Source organism: Glycine max, chromosome 4 (genome assembly GCF_000004515.6).
Source record: "Glycine max cultivar Williams 82 chromosome 4, Glycine_max_v4.0, whole genome shotgun sequence".
NCBI lineage: Eukaryota > Viridiplantae > Streptophyta > Magnoliopsida > Fabales > Fabaceae > Glycine > Glycine max.
The window spans coordinates 42,741,210-42,761,120 of record NC_016091.4 but is presented as its reverse complement, the minus strand read 5'-3'; the positions used below and the strand labels follow the sequence as shown (position 1 = coordinate 42,761,120).

The following is a 19,911-nucleotide window of genomic DNA, read 5'->3' as shown; positions in this document are numbered from 1 at the left end:
TGGCTTTGATGAATGCAGTGAAAACTATATTCCCGGATGCTACAAACTTGTTGTGTGAGTTTCATATTGACAAGAATGTGAAGGCAAAGTACAAAACCCTGGTGGGTAAAAAAAATGCATGGGATTATGTGATTGAGGCTTGGGGGAGTTTGGTTGATTATCTTTGTGAGAGTTATTTTGATTAATACCTTAAGAACTTTGAAATGGCTTACTCTCTATGGCCTATGTTTGTCGACCATGTGTGTCAAACATGGGTGATTCCGCACAAATAAAAATTTGTTAAAGCATAAACTAACAAAGTGAGGCATCTAGGAAACACAACTACTAAGATGTATGAATATTGTTTTTTGTTTGTGTTGATTTGTTTAAGTGTTGACTTAATTGAAAATGTTGTGGATGTTTATACGTTGTTGTATATTTCATTTGTAGGATTGAGAGTGTTCATTGGTCATTAAAGAGACTTCTACAAAATAACCTTGGTGATATATGCAGTGTTTGGGAAGCAATGAACAACATGATGACACTTCAACACACCCAAATTAAAGCATCTTTTGAGACAAATACACACGTCGTTGGGCATGTGTTTAAAGTTACCTTGTACAAAAAACTATTTGGCATAGTATCAAGGTACGCTTTAAATGAAATTGTTGCTGCGTATGAGCGTGTAGCTTATGCAGGCAAAAACCTTTCACGTTGTGGATGTGTCATGAGGACTATCCACGGTCTTCCATGTGCATGTGAGTTGTCTAAATATGTTGTTGGCTCCATACCACTAGAGACAATCCACATTTTTTGGCGTAGACTCAGATTTTCATATCAAGGGTTATGTGAGGCTGAGGTGACCATAACTGAGAAGATGGAAATCATATCGAAATGATTTAAGAAGCTTGATGTTTACGGAAAAGTACATTTGAATACAAAGCTTTAGGAAATTGCTTATGCTAATCTGAACTCTATGTGTCCTCCTCCAGAAAAGGTGAAGACCAAAGGTGCTCTAAAAAAACTGCTGACCAAACAACAAATGTCAACAAAATGTGATCCATCTTATATTGAGTATATTGATACGTTACATTCTGTGAAAAATAGTAATTATTCAGAGAAATATAGTGCATCATCATCTGAGCAATCAATACAGAGACGAAATATTCCAATGTTAGATCAATTTCATCCGTGCATCCAGAATTCTATTGAAAACATTATTGATGTCAAAGTGAATGGTAACGGTGGTTATCGTGCAATCGTTGCCTTATTGGGTATGAGTGAAGATTTGTGATCATTGGTGTGCAACCATCTACATAAAGAACTCACAAGTTGGTCAGAAGAGTATATCAACATGCTTGGTGGCATAGAAAAATTTGAGGAATTAACGCTTTCCCTACTTGTTGATGGATTATCTATGGTGTGTAAGTTTATTGTTATGTGACTTTTTCTTAAAATAACATTTAAGTAACCACTATTTGTTGTTTGTCCCATGTAGGTTACCATAGACAAGTGGATGGATATTACAGATATGGGATGTGATCGTTGTTTCTCTTTTACGACAACAAAGCATGACATTTTTTCCTTTTAGAAGTTAGCCACTACTAAATTCTTTTATGCATCACATAATATGCATTGCTCATGTGTATGAAAATAATTTTATTCAAGTAATTGCATAATTATTATGTTTGTATAAATGTTGACAATGTTGTTGGTTATCTTACATTGAATCTGTTTGTGGTTATGTAACAGATTTTTTTACGAGACCATTGTCCTTTACCATCATTGGCGTTGTTATGGACTACACATTGTCATTATCAGGAAAAGTAGTGACCCACCCATACATAGGTATAATGCAACGTTACACAAATTTGTCCAGGTTGAAAATCAAATTTGTTGATTTAGGTGAACATAAAATATGTTATTTCCACTGACATTTCTGTAAATAATTATTTTGTTGGCATTTTGTTACGCTATGCATGTTATTTCCACTAATTGTGTTGCTTTGCTAAGATAACTTCAAAAAGTTAGGACATAAATATGTACTTTCAAAATAAAAAACATACGATTTCATTAGCTAATGAACACCAATTTAAACATTACATTAACTTACAAGAAAGTTGAAACAAACAGAAAATGTATCAAAAACTACAATTAAATAATATTAATTTTGCATAGAATCATGTTGCGACGAAGACATGTTGTCTTCCATTTTGTTTACCGATTTACTAAAAAAAAACTAAAATTTCTATTGAGCCAAATCGTTTCTCGTAGTTAGGTTGTACTAAGACCTTCACCATGTCATCGTCAGTTTTTAATTCAATTATTTCAAATTTTATAACTTTTTATGAATGCTCCAAATGACCTGGTTATCGAAAAACAATCGTCTTACCGTTTGTGATTCATGAATACTATAAGAGGGAATCTCTTGAAGTGCAACTTGCTTGATCACATCCTTCAATTTTTCGATGCTACATCCCAAAGGAATGTCCAATCTTTTTGGATTTTTTCCTGTGAACAAGTAACCCACAAAGTCGTCTTGGTGTGGCATGTTCCACCTCTTGTTGTAATATAGGAGGGCATTATGAGTAGGAGTTATAGTGGCTTGAAGTAAGTTTAATATACCATCTGGTGTTCTACCAGTGGTACATAATAACTCAATTAGACTATCACACGAGTATTGATCATTACACATTTACATTGTGTTAACATCATCATCATTTTTCAATTGCATAGATTGAAAGTCAAATTGGTTACCTGCATCTGCGAATGACTGTCAGTAGTAAATTTCATCCAAATATTAATTGTTGGTTAGTTGAAGAGTATTGTGCATTCTGCTCTTTAATGTTTCAAAACTACAAACATTAGGTACTCGCATGGGTATCAGAGTGGGACTTTGGAATTAAACACCAGATTTGTTGTGAATAACTGATCCAGTTGGAAAAATAAAAGCTAATCTGGAGTTGAAAATGGTCTGATTTCTTGTTTCTCCCAAAAATGTCATAGTTTCGAGACTATAATTTGGTTTCTAAAGGTAGATTGGGTGAGAATGTGTGATTGTTGAGAGTGTTTGTGTGGTATTTATAGATGTTGTTCAATTAGACTTTTATAATTGAGTAGGCAATTGAATGTCAGTTTTGTTGGTGTAGTATTTTTTTTTTGAATAGACGAGTGCCACTTCCTATATGTTGTTAAGTACTACAATGTTGTTTCATGCTTTAATGTTACATCAAATATGCATTGTTACTATCAGAACTAAAATAACTCAATAGTCATTTCTATGTCAGTATGTAGGTGTAATATTGATTTTTTTAAACAGACGCATGCAATTCACAATGTGTTGTCAAATTTGAAAATGATTTATGATGCTTAAATGTTGCAAAAAACATACATTCATAATTTGTTAAGGACAAATTAATTTATCCCTCAAATCAAGATTAACAACTAATTATGGATAAACAAATAACAAAAATTTGTATAAAATAATTAACCACGTGTCCGTAAGTAACATGCCAAATTTATAAATTAACCAAATGTCAATGTCAATAAATAAATGTACCAAATAAAAAAATTCTCCACAAAATTAAAAATAGCATATATAAGGCAAAAAAAACTTCAATGATCATCCATACACCGCCTATACCTTGATCTGTGACCTCCAATTGGTTGGCCAATGTAGCTTCTGGCGATGCTTAGACATTCTTTGGCAACAGTATAGGCTTCTGTTCCTTCAGTCAAGATCCTCAGGTTCAGTAGCCTCTCCAATTTAGCATCAATTGCTACATAACCATCCTAGTAAGTGGAAAAAAACAAACATAAAAATTGTTAATAATAAAAAAACAACAAACAAAAAATATGCAAAAAAAAATATTACTACTGCATGTCGAGGAAGATGCACATCAACGTCTGGTTTATTAGGTGTCGTTGCCGCCCTCGATTGCTGAGACACATCTGGTTCAACAAATGTGTCATATTGCTGAACCAGCGGAAATCTAGGAGGATCCCCTGATTGTGCTGGAGTCATAAATGGATGCGAAATCATGTAGAACCACTGCATGTAATATGACGAACATTGACGAGGCACTACAAAAATTTGTCCTACTGGTGCAATATAGTCACCAAACTGCATCCATCTAGCATCCATTTCTTCAACAGAAGTTAAAGGCAAAGCAGGATATGGCAGAATGGTCTGGATGTACCCAAACTGTCGTACAATCCTCTCCGGTCGATGAATGACCGTCAAGGGGCCCATTTGAGATGGTCAGAGAACAAGGAGATGACCTTAAATTCTCTAAATGAGCGGTGATCATCATATGGAATCCAGCACACAACATCAGGGGTCAATCTGTCCAGATGCCTACGATACGTCAACACAGGTAATGCCTTGCCAAAGGTCCATCGACATGCACGCGGTCTCCGCTCGTCATAATCCTTGGCAGCTATGGCAGAACCAATAGACGAAAAATACTTGTAGATCCAACACTATAGATATTTTGCAAACATATTCATTAAAATAAGCGACAACATAGAATAACCAACACCAATGAAAAAATGTTTTTTTAATATGTCAACTAACTTGTAACAGAGTGATATATCCTGCAAGCTGCCTCGTCATGCTCTTTGACGCCTTATTTAAATTATCATACATATGCACAAGTGCAATAATGCCCCAAGCATAAGTCCCACTCTGCGTCAAGTCATGTAGTGCATCTAAGAATATCACATGCACATGTATGACACTCTTGTTAGCAAAGAGTGTGCATCCAAGCAGATGCAACAAATACGCTCGTGCTACTACGATCCAGTGACATGCATCGATTTTCGTCTGATACAGGTCTCCCAGCCAGGTTAGTCAAACATAAGAGTCATGACATTGAATCATCTCAGCTCTTGCCTTTACAACACTGACCTCGAGTAATTTCACCAACATATTGACAACATGGTCGACATAAAGTTGCTCGAAGTTATGGAACGCCCCTATTATCGGCAAATGCAACAATGACGCCACATCATCTAAGGTGATAGTCACCTCTCTTACTAGCAAATGGAAACTACTAGTTTCCTTATGCAAGTGTTCCACGAAAGCAGACTTAAGTCTTCAATCGCCTGTATCTAGGGAACATGCGATCAAAGGACTTAGTCCGCTGGCAGCCACAAGGCCTTCAATCTCTGGAGCAGGCCTGCTGAACTTAGCCTTCCTTTCATGGGAAGATAGCTTAAGCTCAGGACGTTGTTGGAAACAATAATATCGATCATGTAACAAAAAAATAATAAGTTGTAAGCTACATGCTTTATGTTTTTTTTTTAATATTTACATACCTCTCCATTCCAGACTCGTAAAGCAGATTTTCAAAATCTCTTAAAACTAATGTATCATGGGGTCCATCTAAAAAACCCTCAACATTAGTAACACCTTCTTCAACATGTGGTTGTTGTTTCTCTTCGTTTAATTCCTCCGCAGTCGTAAGAGGATCCTCAACAGCATGCGCCTCTTGTTGTTGCCTACGGGCATATATGGTTGGCTTTCACCGTTGTCGGCATCATTATCATCGTCACTAGTCTCTCTCATCCCTAGAACTTTTCTTATTGCTCGGCCTAAACCCGTCCGAGACCTCTAGTTCTAACCATTATCTGCATAATATTTTTTAAAGCTAACAATTTTAAAATATTTTAAATTTTGGTTTCAATCATTTTTTAAAACTAACAAATTTAATATCTTTTAAAAATTGATTTCAATATTTTTTTAGAACTAACAATTTTAATATATTTTAAATTATGGTTTCAACAATTTTTTTAAAACTAACTAACAATTTTAAAATATTTTAAATTTTTGTTTCAATCATTTTTTTAAACTAACAAATTTATTATCACTTTCAAATATTTGTTTCAATATTATTTTAAATTTTGGTTTCGATATTTTTTTAAAACTAACAAATATATTATCGCTTTAAAATATTTGTTTCAATATTATTTTAAATTTTGGTTTCAATATTTTTTAAAATTTAAACAAATTTAATATTACTCTATTATTATTATTTCCAAATTCGTTTATATATATTATAATTTTTTTTACCAATCTTATTACTAATATTGCTAATATAAAAAAGTTACATTACAAAACAAATTAAAAAATAAGGTGTCACAGCGGAAGAAGTGATTCGTATGGATGAGCCACTTTATTTTTATAGAGAAAAGGTGAAAGACATTTTAACCCTTTCACCTTGATTGTTGGGTGTCCCAACAAAAATATTGGGTGTCCAAAGCAATTGTCGTCAATAATTGGTTTGATGGATTGAGCTCATCATATTGCCCCATTTAACAATAAGGTTTTTCTTTTTTGCAGCTAACATATTTCTTCATACATTTAGTGAAAAGAGAAAACCTAAAAACATACACCCATGCAAGTCTCGAACTTGTAATTTTTACATAATCAGCACAACGTTTTAATCAACTGAGTTAATAAATCAATTATATTTAAAAAAATTAATGTCGTTATATATAACACTAAAATTTTTAGTGTATATTTAATACAAATATAAGTTTACATAATAAATTTTATAACAATTAATTTTAATATAATAGCATATTTTTTATATATATGAATTTTTATTAAACCTATAATTTTTATTTTAAAATTTATATATGTAAAAAAGTATAGATTATTAGATCAAAATTAATTGTTATAAGAGTTATTATGTAAACTTATATGTGTATTAAATATACATTAGAATGCTTAATGTTATATATAACTATATTAATTTTCTTTTAACATGATTGGCCTATTAGCTCAGCTGGTTAGAGCGTCGTGCTAATAACGCGAAGGTCGCAGGTTCGAGACCTGCATGGGCCATTTTTTAAAATTATTCGGTAAAACCTATTTTTAACATTATATTGAATGGCTAAAACTTTCTGTACTGTCACTATTGCTTCCTACTGCACCCGCACCCCTTTGCATTTCGAAAAGAGAGAAGGGTTTCACTTCAACCTTGTGGATTTTTTTTTTTACGTACGAGAGCATATATATGTTGGTGCTTTTAATCACTGCACCAATGCTAATCTTTATACATTAGCCTTGCTTATTGTTTACAAAAAAATTTGAACAAACATACGCTAGCTTAACGGTTGCATGCACTAGATTGTGTTTAAAATCAAAACTTCAAAAGCACATTGATTCAGTAACTCAACTTACTTATCTTTTATTAATTAAGCAAAAGGAACGAAACCAAAATGTAGAAAACCCAGAAGAAAGGGCAAACATTCTCCTCTTACGATCTCTACTACATAATGTACAAAGATCATAACACACTACATAAAACCCAACAAAAGCAGCAAGAAAAATGAGCACTGCAAAACCAGATATCCAGAAAGGACCCTCCAACGTGTAGCATGAGAAGTAGGAGAGGGAGCTGAAGTTGTAGTAGTAGTTGCCTTTTCCTGAGAGCAAGCATAACTGCAGCGACTTGGACGAACAGCTCGGTATACACCGGTGCTCGCAAGGATGTAAATGTCTTTGTTGTTGTCTTCGCCAAATGAGAAGATGTAGCCTAAAGCAGGAAGGTTTCCAGGTGCAGAGTCGCACTGTATGGGAGAATCACGTGCACAGCTGAAGGGAATTCTGCTGGTGCTGAAATTGCCACTATTTTGCGGATCTTCTGTGGCTGCCCATATTGCTCCAGCGTATAGATCTCCATACAAGTATCTGAAGTTCAGTGATTTAACAATAAGCAATGTTAATGCTGCATAGATAGGCAAGAAACCAAATTTAACATATAAAATTTTATCAGTACAAAAAATTGAGGTGCACAGGGGAACACCCTTCCTCCTAGTACTTGTCCACTTGGCATTGTTTGTTCCAATAGAGTCTAGGAACTAGTTTCAAGAAACTTGTCAAAAGGGACACTTATAGAAAAGACAAATTAAAGAATTAAAAAGAAAAATGAATTAATTATTTCGGGAAAGTTAAGATTGACTCATGCACTTTAACTATTTTAGAAAATCTTCTCATCTAACTTTTATAATGAGGTACATGATGCAAATGTTTGTCCAGAAGTTTATGTGAATTGGCTCAAGGTGTATTCACATCATGGTGGGGATGTTCAGTGCAAAAGAAATATTTTGCAGATCCAAATCAAAGTTTTAAATTGCATCTGCAGTCGTGGTTTTAATGCAATCCATGTCATTGCAAGATATTGTAGATAAATGCAGCTAATACGGTCACAATGCAGTTGTAGAAAATCTCACAACCTTGATGTTGCAACTGAAGTCACAGTCACTCACCTTTTTTAAAACCCCCAATAAAATTAGAATTTGTTGTTATATTTGACAAACTGTATTGTGGAAGAAGCTTCTTTACCTTCCATACATGCAAGGATCAGTGGTAGATCGATAGACATATCCTCCAGTGATGGATGCTGATCCTTCATTCTTGTTTAATTCAGAATGGTTGTATCCCATTAATGGGAAAATTGGATTTATTGAATTTACCGAAGTATTTCCTCCAGGTGATTGTGTTGGTTGGAATGGATAGGGGCCCTCATAAACACGCCAGCCATAGTTTCCACCCTTGGTGATGAGATCCACCTCCTCATAAACATCCTGAAAATCAATTAAGTTACTGAGAATGTTCCACTAAACTCTCAAAAAATTAGGTAACACTTTAAAGGAAGCATAGATTGTTAAGAATAGAGTAGAAGTTAAAGTTTTTAGTTACACTTTTTTGTATTCGTGTGTTTTTAAAAGTTCTTACCCTTGAGGCACAACAAACTCCAACCTATCTAGGGATTTAACTGTAATGTTATTATACTATATAAATGGATCAATAGCTCTATGTTGGAATGTTAACAGTTCTGCAATTACAAGTAAAGAAAGGTCTATTGATGATGAACCTGTTTTATAGCACTATGCTAGATATGATTAAAGGATATTATAAGTCAAGTTGGTGCTTGCTACTTGTATTTTTACAGTTTTCAAGAATCAAGATGATCAAGGAATCAGAATTTAAAGAAAAAGAAATTCTCATGTTTCTCTATTAAGAAAACTGGCAATTATGTCTCACTTCAAAATGCACATTTTGGTCTCTTGCAAAGTTGTAATGCACAAATGTTTGATTGTGTAAAGTTGTTGTATAAATTGAACACACCACTAAATTCACAAACCTGTCCAACATCTGCACACAAAAAGTAGGAAGGTCTTTCTGCATCAAAACTGCAGCGCCAAGGATTCCTTAGTCCCAAGGCCCATATTTCAGGCTGCAGATCTTTATCTTCACTAAAAGGATTGTCCTTTGGAATGGAGTAGTTACCCCAAAGGCCGAGTTTACTAATATCTGCTGCACCTGAAGATTAAAGATAGATGTCTAGATGTCAATGCCAAGAGTAAGATAAAAATACACACATTACAAGAGAGTGTGAGCGCATGTGAAGAGTTTATCTTAACCATTCATGCATGGTTGTATTGCTAAAATTAAATCTTTTTGTCACTAAATACATCCCCTATATATATATGTGAATTACTCACTTGGGATGTTGTCTACATCAAGCCTCATAATCTTTCCAAGCAAGGATTTCTTGTTTTGTGCAAAATTGTAAGGATCACCTGCACCTCCTCCATATCCCATCATTAAGTATAAATACCCATCATTAGGTCCGAAGAGTATTTGACCACCATGTTGAGATGTAAATGGGAGCCCCATGGTAAATATTCTTCTCACTTCAGTTGGTTTAGCACTTTCCACCTGCAAAAACATTAACAACTCGTGTAAATTCATTGAATTGAACTCATTATGGAAACTACTTTTCTATGTGCGAAGAGGTGCCTACCAAGGAAGGCTGAGATCCAGTGCTATTAGCAGAATACTCTGCAATAACAGTTTGATATTGGCATGGTTGGGCACCGTGATCAGTACCTAACTTTGATGGATCACAGTTAACATCTGAATTACAAGAACATCTTCCAGTACATCCTGACCACTTAGACTTATCACATGTAAATGAAGCAAAGAATCGTCCATTTTTAGCAAAATCTGGATGAAATGCCATGCCCATCATTCCAAATTGAGTATCAAAATAAACTTGATCTGTTAGATCAACAAAAGGACTCGATTCATCAAGCTTCATTGTTCCTCCTGATCCCACATCTGGAAGTGTTGCCAGAAAAACCTTGCCCATTTGGTTAGAGAAGAATGCGCGGTTAGAGCCATCAGGGTGAGCCACCATGTTGAGGTAAGATCCATTACCAATTCTCTCAAGGCACAAGCCGTGAGGGGGGCTAATAGAGGTCTCAGTTTTATTCAGTGAAACAGGTTCACCTTCAAAGCACACTGATGAATTATCAGATGCTCCACCAAATGCAGTGCAAAAGTCAGTTTTGGACTGCCATAAATCAGTGAGTTTGGTAGCATTGGTGTGAGCTGGTGCTCCTGCTTGACCTTGTAATGAAGGGGCAAATGGAGAATTCACTATGGATACATCATTGCATGTGTCCCATACTTGAGAGCAAAAAACGTGCACCTCTGTCTTTGATTGAGAAGAATTTGCTGGTATGGTGGAATTGCAAAGCACAGGAACTGATCTAGGTGAGGATTGAACTGTAAATAGCTCCCCTGAAAATGGGTCGCACCTCTACAAACAAAGGTATCAGAGAAATTAATCCAAGGCAGAAGTTATCATGGATACTTTTATCTTTGATTCATTCTTGCTTTTAGAAATTATCAGCATAGAGGACGTGTCACAGTGGTCTCTATGTCAACATATTGATAAGAAAATTATAGCATCAATAAAACTATAGCCATGACTATTCCTTTTCCAAACAAGAAAATTTTATGACAAAGAAGTTTATATTTTGAAGCCTGTAAAGTGCCACTACCCATCCATGAGAAATTGATAAGGGCGCTCTGGAGTCTTGATCCTCAAATATCAATATATAAACCAGATATTCATGACATAAAATAGGGGTGTTTTGGGATGAATGGTGGTGGGTTTATTTTTGTTTCCATCCTAACCAAAATTTTGCCAAAATCATTTATTTGAACCCAAATTACACCCATTAAGACACGACAACGTATTCATTAATTCTTGATTGCTACTTAATAAAACGTATTAAACGTGAAGAACCTGTTAGTAAAGTTTACCCCAATAAAAGGGGCAGAGAAAAAAGACATATTTCGTGGTCCTTATCTAAATTCATGCTTTTGGGAGAAGAAGAAACCTTACCGCACAAAGTATTGATTTCAAAACCGAGGCACAGCCAGGATCTGATACGTTGCTCGCTCGGAATTGCTTCTCTATCTGCGCATCTTCTGTGGTGTTGCAACACGTGCTTCCATTGTAAGGACAAAATCCAAGTGTCTTATTCAAGGTAAAGGGTGCCCCTACACCATAGACAAAAACTATGCATAAATGATAAAGCACACACAACAAAGGCTAAAACAAAGAGAGAGAGAGAGAGAGAGAGAGAGAGAGAGAGAGAGAGAGAGAGAGAGAGAGAGAGAGAGAGAGAGAAACTCACTTGAATCAACACATAGAGGAAGTGAAATTGAAGAATCCAAAAGCAGCAGCACACAACAAAACAAGAAACTGATGGAAAGAACACCCTTCATCTCACCAACTACACCAATATCATCTCCACTTCAATTCATATATAGAAAAATCCCAGAACCCCAATTCCAAAGACTAAACCTTTTTGTGTTAAGTTGACTTGAATGGGATAAAAAGAACAGAATTTATTTGAAAACAGCTCTGTGGGGTTTTGAACTTTCTGCTAATTTGCCAACTGCTTTGTGTCTTGGCCCCCTCTCTCTCTCACACACTTTCATTTTTAAAGTACCAGTTCTAGAAACACAATCACTTTCTATCCTTTCCCATAATTTCCTTTAATATTCATCTGTTGTCTTCAAATCAAAGTTAGTTAAGTCTCATTGTTTCATTCAAACCTATATATATATATAAAGAAACTCCCTCAATCATCAGAGTAAAAAAAAAACCCTTTTAGTTTCTCCCTTGCCCGTGCTCACAAGCCATAATTTTCAAGGATGGAAAAGGACAGGGAGATCAAGATTTACATGTTTTCTTCTCCCGCAGTTGACTTTTCAACAATTCTCTTAAATTAAGTATTGGTGGTGGTTTAGCCTATAGAGAAACCAAGCACCTAGCAAATCATGCTGACTTAGTTGATTACTTCATTCACTTTTGTCGAGTTCAAAATCAAAACTTTAGGGCATTTATTTATTGCAGTGTTCCTAACCAAAAAAGAAGCGGAAAAGCATCTCTTATTCATGTTCACATTTTATATTCACAGTAGTAAAGAATGGAAACCACTTTGGATTATCACTCGCCAAATAATTCATAAAAAATAACAAAAGCCGAGAGAGAAAGAGTCGCATTCAACTGTGACCATTCCACAATAATGATATGGTAATGGAAAAAACAAAGATATGAAAAGTGAGAATTAAGGTTTAATCCAAATATGGATAAAGACCCATAGGTCATACCACATGGACATTATTGATGTCACTCATGACACAATACGATGTGCTATCCGGGTAAGAATAATAATAGAATAGTGTTTGGTCAAGCGTGGCCACGTTTGGGAGAGGTACATGATTAAGTATCAGCAAATAATTTTCATTTATGGGATAATAAATTAATAATAGCAGAGAAAGTTGGAAAGTAGTGGCCTGTATCAGGACACACGGGGCCACTAAGTATAGGGTGTAATTGCCTAATTGGAAAAATTAAGGATTAATGAATAGGTTTGTTAAAAGTTGAAAAATTAATTAGCTTAATTGGAAAAATTAAGGATTAATCAATAGGTTTGTTTAAAGTTGAAAAATTAATCAGTAGTAGAAAGTTAATTAACTAAACATGTTTTTCACTTTTACTAAAATAACTTTCAGCTAAGTTAATGTGTACTAAACACACTCTTAGTTGTGTTAGATGCTACGTCAGAATATTTTTTGTTTGGAGATTCCGTATTGAAACAATTACTCTGTGATCAGATTAATTTAACTAAATCTGGGTTATTAACCATTGTTCTTTTGACATTGGTTAAATAATTAAAAATATTTTTTTACAGAATTAAAAATGTTACTAATATATATTTAATGTGATTTTCATTGCATCCCCATCATGATTTTTAATAAAAAAAATTGTTAATAATTTCTTAAGCAACACTTTAAGAACATTAGTTATTAAGACTCATTATTTAGTGAATAAAGTTCTCAAAATGTCTATTTTCTTTATTTACAAAATCCAAACTCAAACATTCATTAAATAATTGTGTTGTTTATTATATAATTTGTATGTAAAGTACCACCCCAAAATCTAACTAATCATTTTTAATAGAATCTTGTTTTTTAATTATATTTTTTTATCTACAAAATTTGAATCTAAAACTTTATTTGAGAACACTAAAACATCCCGTCAAATGAATTTGATTTTAAAGTAATAAAATACAAGCTTATTACAATTTAGGTCTCTCTTTAATTCTTGATTTATGATTTTTGTCTACCTATTTTTGTTTGACGATTTTAGTTCTTAATTTTTTTTATAATTTTGATTAAATCCTCAATTTTACATATGTCAATTATTTATGGTTGAATAAGATGATGTGTTAGTATTGTGATGCGGTACAAATTAATATTTAATAATTAAAAAGTAATTTAATTAACTATATATATAAAATAAATATATGTTTGAAGATTTGAACAAAATTTTGAACTTTTTAAAATCTTGATACTAAAATGACAGAAAAAATATTGAAACTAAAATTACACAAATATATTTACCTTCTTCAATTTTAATACATTAAATAAAGATGAAATGTATGTTAAATTAAATTAACAATAAACTGTTCTTGTATATTTGATTTAAAAATAAAATCACTTTAAATGGAAATTATGATAGAAGAATCTTCCAACTCTCAACTCTCCAATGATAATATCCTATAAAACTTTAGCTACTGTGAATGTGAAATGGGATAGAATTTTTTTTTCACAAATCATAAATTACAAGTGTGTCCTAATCTATTTGTTAGAGACTAATCATGTTTGTTCTAGATGATTGTAGTTGACTCACATTTCTTTTTCAGCATACGATGAGAATTAATATGAATTCTCTTACTAAATTGATTATTTTCTCACATATAAATACAACAAGATCTTATACACTTGAAATTTGACATTTGTATAGGTAAGAGAAACTCACCCATTTTCTTATTTTCTAATGGATTGGTCAATAGCTTGAAAAAAATGTGAATCCGATATTTCTTATTTGGCACAAAACAATTGTGTCTATGAAAAAAGATTAAATACAACAATTTTCAAAATACACTGAACTAACAAATACAAATTTAAATTTTAGACAAAAAAATAACAATCATCAAAATTTGAGGGATATTTTTATTGTTACCATGACATTGGTATAAAATATCCATTAATTTTATTAATGATTAATTTTTATTAGAAAATTTGATTAATCACATTTAATAAGATCTTTTCTTTTGTCTACCGTTTTGTTTTTATTCACAAATTTAAACTCAAGACATTAAATAAAATATGATCACAATATCACTTGAAATAATGACTTGTTAGCACATATCTTAATTAATTAGAACTAAGGCAAAAATATAAGAGGCCTTATTTTATTTTTTATAATGATCACGAGAATATTATGCTACCTTTTTCTAGAATGATTACAACTTTCATTGCCATAATTGGACATTTGAGAACACGACTTAGGCAAAAATATAAGAGGCCTTATTTTATTTTTTATAATGATCAGGAGAATATTATGCTACCTTTTTCTAGAATCATTACAACTTTCATTACCATAATTGGACATTTGAGAACACGACTTAGCCATTTATGTAATTTTTAAAAGTTACTTATTTTGATATTTTTTTATAAAAAATTACTCTTGAAATGTAAAAAAAAAAAAAAAAGATTCGTACATGTGTGGATCTAGATTCTTCTTATGAATTCCTCTCTTTGATGCAAAATAATTTTTTTTTCTTAAGTGAAAATGCATATTCTATTATTAAAATTTAAGATCCTCTAATGCAAGTTATTTTTTTAATCTATTTTCTAAAACTAACATACTAACCAATAAAAAGCCTAAGCAAAGAATAATATGTCAAATTGGTATCTGAAATTATGGATATCAATAATTTTAATCTTACAATTACAAAAATTTACTTTAATTTTTGAATTTTGTATATAAAGACTACAATGAATGAAATGAAAAAGGTTCACGATTCGTAACACTCATAAAAAAAATGCGACGGCATTTAAGTGACGAGATAGACTATCTAATTCCAAACAAACTAGCTTGTAAAAAATATTCAGTAAAAAAAAGCTTGTAAAAATAAAACACTTAAAAGTTAAAACTGTTTTAGTGACAAAATAAAGAATAGATTATTTAAATAATAAAAATTAAATAAAATATCAGTACAGTCAAAAAAGGACATACAAATTGAATTTGGGTGCTGAGAACGAATTATAAAGGCGAAATCACATATTTAGTTTTTTATTTTATTTTTTATTTAATTTGATCCAAATTTTGATTTTTTATGTTTTAAAAAAAAGATCAAAATGATTCTTTTGTGTATTTTGAACTAACACCTTAAAGTGTGTTTGGATGGAGAAATTTAAAATTCTAAGAATTTTAAATACTTCAATTAAAATTTTTTTATTTTCAAAATTGTGTGTTTGAATAAAAAAATTAAAATTATGAGGATGAAAAAAATGAATGAAAAAAAAAGAGAAAATATGGTTGGTGTGCTAGTTATATGTGTTCCTCTATGCTCACACCCGATCGATATTTTAGGAGTTCATGCTGTGTTTCTTCGAGAACACCGTAAGCAGAGAATTTCAATTTCTCACCACCTTTTAGAAGAAAATTGAAATTTCAGATTTTTAGTTGTTTAAAATTATGTTTTAAAATTCCAAAATTTTAAATTTTTCATAAAAAGCATCCAAACAATGAATTCTAAATTACAGAAATTTAAATTCTTTGATAAATTACTTTACTCAGTTAAAATTCTCTATCCAAACACACTCTTAATGATTTTAAAAAATTGATAGCTAAAAATCATTGCAAAATACAACATTTTTCCTTCATCTTCCTACTTTTTTTTCTTCTGTCTCCTTCGTCCTTTCGATTTTTCACTAGAACCTGAGCGCATCGTCTTCAACTTCATCCTCGCCATCAACAAACCCTTCTCCAACATAGTGCTTCAACACATTGTCTTCAAGTTCTTCCTTGTCGGCAACCCCTTCTCTGTTGCAGTGCTCCAGTGCATCGTCCTCAACTTCATCCTCATCGACAACCCCTTCTCCGTCATGGTGATCCAGCACATCGTCCTCAACTTCATTGTGCTGTAAGAGATTCACTCCTTTCTCAAACACTCGTTCGTGAAGATGTTGACGATAAAAAAAGAGGACACGTTTGACTCGTGCGTGGTGTGTTGCCTAGTGAAGAATCGGAAAGAGGAAGAAAAAGAGAGAAGAAGAAAAAACAAAACATTTTATGGCCGTTTTAGCTATCAAATTTTTAAAATCATTAGTGGTATTAGTTTAAAACACACGGAAGAATAATTTTGGTCATCTTTTAAAATATAAATGATTAAAATAATTTTTTTAAAAAAATAAAAAACTAAACCAAACAAAAAATAATAAAATACAAGACTAAATAGATGATTTAACCGATTATAAATAAGGTTGGTTTGTTTGTGGAAGGTGCGGTAGAATATGGCGGGAACGGGAATGGGAAGAGGAAGCGATTCGCAGAAACAACTGTGGAGCCTTATCCGTAATTTCGCTGCTGAGAAATCTCAAGGAGGTATTCACTCATTTCATTGCTTCCAATTTTCCATTAGAAGGAAGAGCAATGCTTCATGATATTCATTTTGTTTGAAAATTTGAAAATTGAAATTGAAATTGAAATTTGAAGAACGAAGAGTGGTGAATCTGAGAAAGCAAATCGAGAAGCTTAAATCTGAGCTGAGCGAGGCCAATGCGGAGCTTGAAAATGCGAAGCGCTGCAAAGAACTCGTCGAACAGGATCTTAAAGGCTTCGAAGTTCAATTGATGTTGACTGAATCTTCCGCTCAAACGCTAGAGGTTACACTCTTTCTCATCTCAGTAATCTCACTCACTTTCTTTAATAGAATTCAATTCAATTGAACACACATTGATGCAGGCGAGAGTATCTCTAATTCAAAACCACATCTCTGCCGTCGGATCTGATTTGGAAACTCTCAAGGTGATTCTCACTCACTCTCGCCGTCGGATTTCAAATGTTTTGCTCTTGTTTATAACTTGTCATCGTCGGACCTGTTTGTAATTGTATGTTGTGTTGTCCTTTCATGACCAAAGAGTGAAGAAGCAGATTTGCGGTAACACATCTTTCGCCACTCTCCTGTGCTCGTTTCCACCATTTTTCAAGTTAAATTGATTGTTTGCTTCAATAGATTTCCATGTGTGTTTGCAGTGAGCAATTCTTCCACAACATGCTTCATATGAATGGCAAGATAAGGTTCATCGTGTTAGATAATCGAAATATTGTTGTGCATCAGTGAAATGTACTATAATTGCTACAAAAATAGTTACTGATCCCTCAGTAAATGCAGGAAATTTCAAGAGAGCATTATTACTTGCGACATTGATTCAACAGCTTCCACAGGTTCTGTTATTCTTTTGACTGTTATAGTCTTTTCTTTATATGTACAAAAATATAAAAAAGAAAAAGAAAAAACGAGGACATGAGAAGTGCAGAACTTGAGGATTCTTGTGTTGTAACCTTGTAGGGAGGAGATTAGTTTTTAGTTACTTTGTTTTGCTTCCTTCTCACAAAACAAGAAGAAGCAGATTGTATTTCCTGCTACTCATTTTAGTGACCTCAGCCAGTAGTCTCATTTTTTAATCACTTTCTGCTTATCTTTTGGTACATGATTGTATTACTATCTCAATACAAAAGATATGGATATAGTAAACATTAAATAAGATTTTATTCCACTCCTAATAGAAAATTTTAATTCGCTTAAGTTTTATAGGTAATATTGTTATTAGAGAATGAAAAGCAGGATTGATTAAATTTAACAGCAGTGAGAGAACCCATTGAAAATTATTTGTTGTTTAGCGTTAATGTCCTCTATTTAGGTGCTGTACATTTGTCATTAATAATTAGATTTGATTTGTGTTATTTACCTAAATTCATAGTGTCTTGATATTAAAAATTGCATATTATAGATGATCCTGTTCACCCCGTGGATACCTCCTAGATCTTCTGTAGTAGTTAGACATCCCTCATTCTCATCTAGCTTTTCTTTTTATCTTTGAATTTTAACGTATTGTATTCCTATACAATTAAGCTTTTCTACGTGAAGACTTTTGCCTGGAAACTGAGGATGCACTTTGATATTGTTTTAGATGCATCACAAGTAACAATGAAAGAGAATGATGCTGAAGTAGCTATAATGGCTCTTGAAAGTACACTTTTAGAGGTAGTATCTCAAATTGCTAAAGAGGATGAGGAATACCAAGCAGAACAAAAAAATTATGAGAATGTAAGATGAGAATCAAATCCTATAATGTCAAGGTTCCTTCGTTATCTTTATTTTCTTAGCTTTCACTCTTTCTCAAGTTAAGGAGAACCTGCAGGTTCAGCAGCAATTGATTGATTGTGAAAAAAAGGTGTCTTTAATGAGCATGATAGTCATGGAAACAAAAGAATTGCAGGATTTGACCTTATATCCTTACAAATATTTAACTAGTGCAATTGTTTTAATAGTTTTGATAGTCTCTGCTTCATAGGTTACACAACCAAGAAAAGTAGAATCCCGACCCATCAATATAGAGGTGATATACTATATTCATAAAACATAATAAAACAATATTTTTTTAAAAAAAATTTATTACCAAAGACACTGTTCTATCCCTCCTCTCCCAAATTTTAGTACTAGTTACTCTGGTTGTGTGATCTTAGTATCAATAGTGTAGTTAAAGGATTTTAATTGATTAGCATAATTGGAGCATCTGAGTTATGTACTTAACTGGAAACAAGCAGTCATCTAAATTGGAAGCGGCATACAGCTCACTTGGTGAGGAGCTCCAAAGGAGATGTGTGTGTCCTAGTTGTCATCTGGACAATTTGGATTCTTTCAGTGAACTTCTGGCAAATATGGAGAAATGACATTGTGTAAGTCTACTTCTCGACCAAACCATTTAAGATGTTGATATCATCGCATTGTAATGATACTGAAGTAGACTTTGCTCATATTGTGTAGTTTAAGTTTGAGTAGACCTTTCATTCTACTTAAGACAAATGAAGACTTGTTTGTAAGGAAATAGAAAACAGAACCAATTGGTATACATTATTGCATTATACTGATTTTTATTTCTTTTGTTTGCAATTTTATGTTGTAATATTTTCTGAGTTGGCCAGACTTCTTCACAAACTAGAGCTTAGATAGCTCTTGATTCTTGATATATGTGTAGAAATTTATAAAATAAATTAAGTTTAAATATATTTTTTGTCCTGTAATTTTATTTTTTATTTTAATCCTTATAAAATATATTTATTTTATTTTTCATCCTTAAAACATTTTAGATAATATTTTGAATAATAAAAAAGTAAAAAAAAATATTAGTTAAAGTACTTTAAGAAAAAAATTATTTTGTAAGGATCAAAATAAATAAAAAATTAAAGTAAAAAAATATTAAATTACATAAAAAATGTATTTAAATCAATAAACTATGCACCATTTCAGATAAACCTAGCTTCCATGACGTCCTGTATCGTCAGTTTAACCATAGTTGTGCTGTGTTGGCACTTTGTTTCCTCTTAAATTCTCGCATAACAATGACAGCAAGGTCAAGTTTCTCTCTTCTCCTTGTTTTAACCCAGCCGTAATTAATGAGAATCAAGAACTTTGAAC

At 32.6% G+C, this 19,911-nt stretch overlaps 2 protein-coding genes and 1 non-coding gene across 3 annotated transcripts; 2 read left to right on the top strand and 1 right to left on the bottom strand.

Annotated features, from left to right (window-relative positions):
• Positions 1-6,755: 6,755 nt before the first annotated feature.
• On the top strand, positions 6,756-6,829 carry TRNAI-AAU (transfer RNA isoleucine (anticodon AAU)). The gene has a single exon. It is a non-coding gene; the product is annotated as a tRNA-Ile (tRNA).
• A 321-nt stretch (positions 6,830-7,150) lies between these two features.
• Positions 7,151-12,405, bottom strand: LOC100776176 (HIPL1 protein). Its single transcript, XM_041014907.1, has 7 exons — positions 11,485-12,405; positions 11,190-11,347; positions 9,798-10,598; positions 9,496-9,712; positions 9,135-9,313; positions 8,333-8,574; positions 7,151-7,678 (listed from the first exon to the last, which is right to left on the bottom strand). Exons 1-7 carry the CDS (start codon positions 11,573-11,575, stop codon positions 7,285-7,287), a joined length of 2,082 nt encoding a protein of 693 aa, XP_040870841.1. The 5' UTR covers positions 11,576-12,405; the 3' UTR covers positions 7,151-7,284.
• Positions 12,406-16,713: 4,308 nt separating this feature from the next.
• Positions 16,714-18,816, top strand: LOC100815720 (uncharacterized). Its single transcript, NM_001255370.2, has 8 exons — positions 16,714-16,814; positions 16,926-17,095; positions 17,175-17,237; positions 17,351-17,370; positions 17,466-17,510; positions 17,605-17,657; positions 18,404-18,540; positions 18,635-18,816. Exons 1-8 carry the CDS (start codon positions 16,724-16,726, stop codon positions 18,785-18,787), a joined length of 732 nt encoding a protein of 243 aa, NP_001242299.2. The 5' UTR covers positions 16,714-16,723; the 3' UTR covers positions 18,788-18,816.
• Positions 18,817-19,911: the final 1,095 nt, after the last annotated feature.